Here is a 6,000-nt window from a genome sequence, read left to right on the forward strand (position 1 = left end):
CGGCTGTTGGGTGATTGACTTAACAATGTGCGAAAGCACCTCTCTGAAAACCTCTTAAATGTGACAAAATGTGATACTGTTAAGTGTGTATTGCAGTAAAGCAGGTGACTGGAGTGAAGTAAGGGGACATAACCCTGGATTTTACTAGAAGTCACATACATCTTTGTATGTGTTATGAAAGAAAAAAACAGTATACAGTGTATGTAACTTTTAAGGAAAACATTCAGGTTATTTCTAATATTTTTATTTTAATAACAGAATGTTAGCATATATTATCCTTCACATTATTCAGCAATACACTCTGTGAATAGAACATCTAACATATTAAAATATCCCAATAATGTATAATTCCTAAAATATTTTTTAATTAAGGTTTCCCCATCATATTTTTCTTTGTGTTATACTGTGGCTTTAATAAAATAATATAACATTTTGGAGAAAAAATACAAAAGAGTAAACCAAAACTAGAAGCTAATATTGCAAATACTTCCACAGCTACTGTGAACTTCCCGGGAGAGCTGATATAAGCTGGAATAAAAGTGATCCAGACAGCACAGAATATGAGCATGCTGAATGTAATGAATTTGGCTTCATTGAAGTTATCAGGCAGCTTCCGAGCCAGGAAAGCGAGCACAAAGCACATGGCAGAGAGGAATCCTATATACCCTAACACAGCCCAGAATGCACCTGCAGATCCCAGGTCACACTCCAGAATGATTTTTTCTTTGTAGTATTTCATGTTCTTATAAGGAAAAGGAGGTGATATTGTCACCCAGAGAACACAAATCAAGACTTGTATAAGGGTGAAAGCAAGAACACTTAATCGCTGCTGTTTGGGCCCAAACCATTTCATAATGTTATTGCCTGGCAGTGTAGCCCTAAAGGCCATTAACACCACTATTGTTTTCCCCAGAACACAAGAGATGCACAGGACAAATGTGATCCCAAATGCTGTGTGGCGCAACATACAGGACCAGTTAGAGGGCTGGCCAATGAAAGTAAGTGAACAGAGGAAACACAGAGTCAATGAAAAGAGCAGAAGGAAACTCAGTTCAGAGTTATTGGCTTTGACAATGGGAGTATGCTTGTGCTGAAAGAAAACCAATGCTACACCGAAGGTTAACAAAACGCCAAGCAATGAAAAAATTATAAGTAGTATTCCCATAATTTCTTCAAAAGATAAAAATTCAACGGCCTTCAATATACATTTGTCTCTTTTTCCATTTGACCAATATTCCAGATCACACTGAATACAAATGATAGAGTCTGCAAGAAAATTGAAGGCAATTTTAAGGATGTAAGGACAATAACATTTTATTCATCTAATTCAGGGAAACAGAAAAAATATGGATAAAAATATAATAATGTTCCTATTTATAAATTCCATGGTTGTTTGTTATTCTACATGCAATACCAGCCCCTTGATAATTCTAAATTTCTGTTTGCTTAGAAGTACCTGTGATATTTAATTTGTGTTCCTTTTTCAGTGTATTAAAACAGTAATCCTTAAAAATTATTCTTAGTTTTTGTTCACTTTTCTCTTCTTTTCTTAAACTACTTAGAAAAGCACGATGTTACAAAACTTCTCTTATGCATCATGACACCAGTGATAAGAGAAAAAAAATGATTAAATGGAGAAATCTGTGTACATCAGTGTATATACAGTATACAGTAACATAAAATACTACTTATGTAAAAAATACTGTTAAAATACTGTTATGTTTGCATTTCAAACAATGCTGTTTACCTGTAGTATTGCTGATCTCTCCTTCAGCACACTGAATACAGTCATAGCAACACACAGGCCTTCCTCTCTGAACTGCCTTTCGAGTGCCTGGGAGACAGCTCTCACTGCACACTGACTCAGGCTTCTGCATAGAAACAAGAAACAACACAGTGCATATCTGCAGAAATTAGTATGATACGTACTGCTGACTATTGAATTGTAGCATATTGCTCCTGCATTTATGCTCATAAAGATCAAGTACACAAGAGAATTTACATGAAACTCAAGAAGTAAAATAATGAAAACCAGATTTTGTCTTACATAGAATAAGAGAGATTCTAAGAAGACATTTGTACATTTCAAAATACAATTGGATTTTTTTGTGTAAAGATATTATGTTGCAAACCTCAAAATATTAATTATTTGTGATTGGTTACATGGAAAATATCCCATATAATACTTACAAAATGAAAACAATAATTTAATATACAATATATCCTGCTACAAAACCATGTAGTTTAAACTTCCAACCTTAAATTAAAATGAATATTCAGCTATCCACAAAAAATATTTTATTATATATTTAAAAATTATCTGCAAGTACTGTACTTCTTGTCCTCATTACTCTCAGTAATAACATAGTAAATCATAAATGTAAAATGTAATGCTTTTTACATTTTTTTCTGGCTGTGCATCTCTTACCCTATGTTCACCACCTGCCCACACAATGTTGACGTGATTCATGACAAACTGTTGAGCTGCTGGCAGAGAAGCATCATAGTATCCAACAGTCATAAACAGTGTATTGCTCTCATTAACAAGCTGCCAGTTCACTAATTCATATCTTGCAATTGGATCTCCATTATCGTCAAAGAAGACTTGCTCACCAGTTTTTAAGGTGAAGTTCACATTTTTAAGTTGCTCTAGAACCTGTGCAAACAAAGTAAAGGCAATTTATTGGGATATTTTTTAGAAATAAAGCTGGCTGCTCCTGGGCAATTTAATATATTGTAAAACTCCATTACCTGCCATGGCGCAACTGCAATTTCTTGTGCCATACTAAAGTTGGTAGAAACACTGTGTATTTTATTGTACTCAAGCAGATTGTGCAGTGAATGAGCTATAGCATACACTGCTTTATACACATTATTGGATATTCTCAGTTCAGACACATCTGTATACTGGTTGTTTATTTCTCCCAAGCTTTCAGATCCTGTACATGACTTTCTGTTTGTTGTATTCTCTTTTTGTGAAAAGGAACATCTAAAAGCAGTTTCCCAAAACTCATTTACAAGAGTATTTTCAGGAATCTGAGATGGACGGACATTCAACAGAAAATCTTTTAACCCATCGATTTTGGTCTTTCTGATGCCAAATCCAATAGAACCTCCCAAAATCTTGTAACCTTCTAGTGTGGCCAGGTTTCGGGCAGTTATCCATGATTCACTGCCAACCCATTGGAAACCAGTCACATTCTGAAGTGATAATTCTTTTAATAAAACAGCCATCTCTCCTTGAGCAAGAAAGGCCACAATAACCTTTGCTGTGTTCTTCATAATAACATCAATGGCTTTGAGAATTTTCTCTCTTGGATCCGTTCTGTAAATGGCTACTGAATATTCTATACAGATCCCCTCTTGCTGGGCAGATTGTACAAATGTAGCCATCCCATTGTTGCCATAATCACTGTCACTTCTAATGGCCCCAACCCAGGTCCATCCAAAATGCTTCACAAGTTTTGCCAGGGCTCTGCTCTGATAATAGTCACTGGGGATGGTTCTGAAGAATGTAGGGAACTCATTTTTATCACTTAAGCAAGAACAAGTAGCAAAGTGACTTATCTGAAAAGCAAAGGAAAAAATGATTTTATACAATGAAACAATGGTTTCCAAGTAGTTTTGAAGCATACATAAAACAAATAACCTAAAGATATATTAAACAATTAAACAATCTGATGTGGGGCTAGCTATTGACCCAACCAGTAAAGGAGTACTCACTCCAAGAATTGTATGATCCAGATAAAAAAATTAAATGTAATATGTGTTTTAAAAAACATGCACATCTTACCAAAGGAATCTGAAAAGGTCCAACAGCTGAGGACACTGCTATGGATGGTGATGATCCAGATTCTCCAATTATAGCTTGAACTGCAGCTGGTCTGGAGCAGGAGGTGTCAGAGAGAGTTTCTTCATTTCCATTCATTAAAGCCATGGCTGCTCTTATGGACAAAGGTATTGAGCCACACGTGTCATAAATTTTATACCCCAAAGAAACTCCAGGAAGAAGATCTGTCCTGTTGTTTATTTCTTCAATAGCGAAGATCATTGTCTGAGCAAATCGAAATTCTCTGAAATTTAGACTAGGAAAAAATAAATTGTATGAAAGTTTTATGCTTAAGGAAATTTAATTCAGAATTACATATAGGTTGAAATAAAAATGCTATAAACATCTATTATTCATAGCTATTTCATCCTATGGAGAGTTCCAGCAAGCTGGAGGCTAGCCCAGCTGGCCTAGGGCTCAAGCCCGAACTATACCCATGTATATATGTATATAAATCAGATTCTGAATGTTTAAATCACCACATTTTATTTCAGATTAATGTAAGCCAAAGACAAACATTCAGAATTTCTATTATTATAAATGCATTAAAAATAAAATAATTAAAATTAAAATTACTTAAAATGCTACTTAAAAGCATAACTACTATTGTATTTTATAGTTTTACTATAATAATACTAATGACCCCGAATTGGATCAGGCAGTTAGAAAATGGATGGATGAATGGAATATTTTTCCCCACTGACCTTTTGCATTCTGAAGGCTCTGGCTTGGCTGTAAAAGGATGCATTTTGTCGTCAGTCTTGCTATGGATCGAAAACATGCCACCAATCATAATGTTTCTTTCACTAGTTAAATGTGGAAAAGCAGCTCTCCCCTGAATCCTGCAAACAGGGTGTTCTGCTGCATTCAAAACAGCACCAAACATCAGTACTGCTGCTCGTAATAACATTCTATAATGAACAGAGACACCTCGACCTGGGTATAATACACAATACTATCATTTGTTGTCTTTTATACTGTGCGAGAAGTCTCAGGGGTGGTTAGATCAAGACTGAGAGAAGTTCAGACACTGTTAAGCAAGAATTCTCAAAGGTTTGATTTTCATGTTGCCCCAGGACAATAATTTAATCTCTGCCCTTATGAACATATTCCCATAAGAAATCACTGGTAGTCAAAAGTTAATAAGAATAAAGAAAAACATTGCTGTACCCCTAGTTAGCATGTGACATGGGACGCCTCTTAGAAGTTACTGTCTAAAGCACCTTTGTTTTACCAAACAAGATAAGCTCAAATACAGGCAAATTGGCATGTAGAGCAAAAACAAGTCACCCGATCTATTACAGTACAGACACTCCAAGCCCAGGAAATACTTGTTTATACTGTAACTACTCCATTGATGTGACTTAAAGTGTTGCATGGTCAACAACCAAACTTCCACTAAACATTGCCCAGCACAGATTATTTCTGTGAAGATGCCCCCCTGGGAGTCAGAGTCTCAGCACGCGCTCCTGCATCCCATACCCTCTACACTTCCCCTGCCTGAGGTCAGAATGTCTTTTTTGAATAGTCTAGGCTGCCCCATAGAGCTGTCATGGAGCCAGATCATGGAGGCCAGATGTATTGGAGGCTTTGCAATATGATGATAGACCTGTGTACCCAGACCTCTCCTCATCACCAAAATATCTCTCCATGGGGAACCTAAAGCCCCCTTACTCTTCATTAAAATCCAACGTGTCTTGTTGGAACACCATATACAATCTCTAGGAGAGGAGCGAAACAGCACTCTATCTTACAACTCCAAGGTGTCCCAGAGGGTTGTGGGTACCCTGCCCTCTGTATCACCAACAGCCACAGCACTTGGCCCTCAGCCTGGAGCTGAGCCATCACAGTCAAGTCTAACCACAGATCCAGGGCTGATGTTGAAGTGTTGGCACTTGGTCTCTGTGGTCTCCAATGGGACTGGTTAGGCCCAAATGTATCACTATCCCCAACTGAATGGTTGGCGCAATAGGGTCTACATTGTGCGACCCAGTCTGTTCCTCCACCGATTGGAAATGAACAGGAAGTGATATCTGTATGGGTAAGGTCTGAAAGGTCAGGGAGGTTGCTAACAATGCTGTTTGCACTCATGGACAAACTAGCAAACAGACGGGAAACCAGATGGTCATCAGGCCCTGGCTAAGGGTTCTGAATAGAAGTGTCCAGAGGGG

General features: G+C 37.2%; 1 protein-coding gene across 1 annotated transcript; it reads right to left on the reverse strand.

Moving 5' to 3' along the window:
- Positions 1-367: 367 nt before the first annotated feature.
- On the reverse strand, positions 368-4,592 carry LOC102690225 (extracellular calcium-sensing receptor-like). The gene is made up of 6 exons (XM_015360711.2): positions 4,534-4,592; positions 3,794-4,085; positions 2,752-3,567; positions 2,429-2,656; positions 1,748-1,871; positions 368-1,266 (listed from the first exon to the last, which is right to left on the reverse strand). The coding sequence occupies exons 1-6, from the start codon at positions 4,575-4,577 to the stop codon at positions 368-370; spliced, it is 2,403 nt and encodes an 800-aa protein (XP_015216197.2). The 5' UTR covers positions 4,578-4,592.
- Positions 4,593-6,000: the final 1,408 nt, after the last annotated feature.

The sequence above is a fragment of the Lepisosteus oculatus genome, chromosome 13 (genome assembly GCF_040954835.1).
Source record: "Lepisosteus oculatus isolate fLepOcu1 chromosome 13, fLepOcu1.hap2, whole genome shotgun sequence".
NCBI classification, from domain to species: Eukaryota; Metazoa; Chordata; class Actinopteri; order Semionotiformes; family Lepisosteidae; genus Lepisosteus; species Lepisosteus oculatus.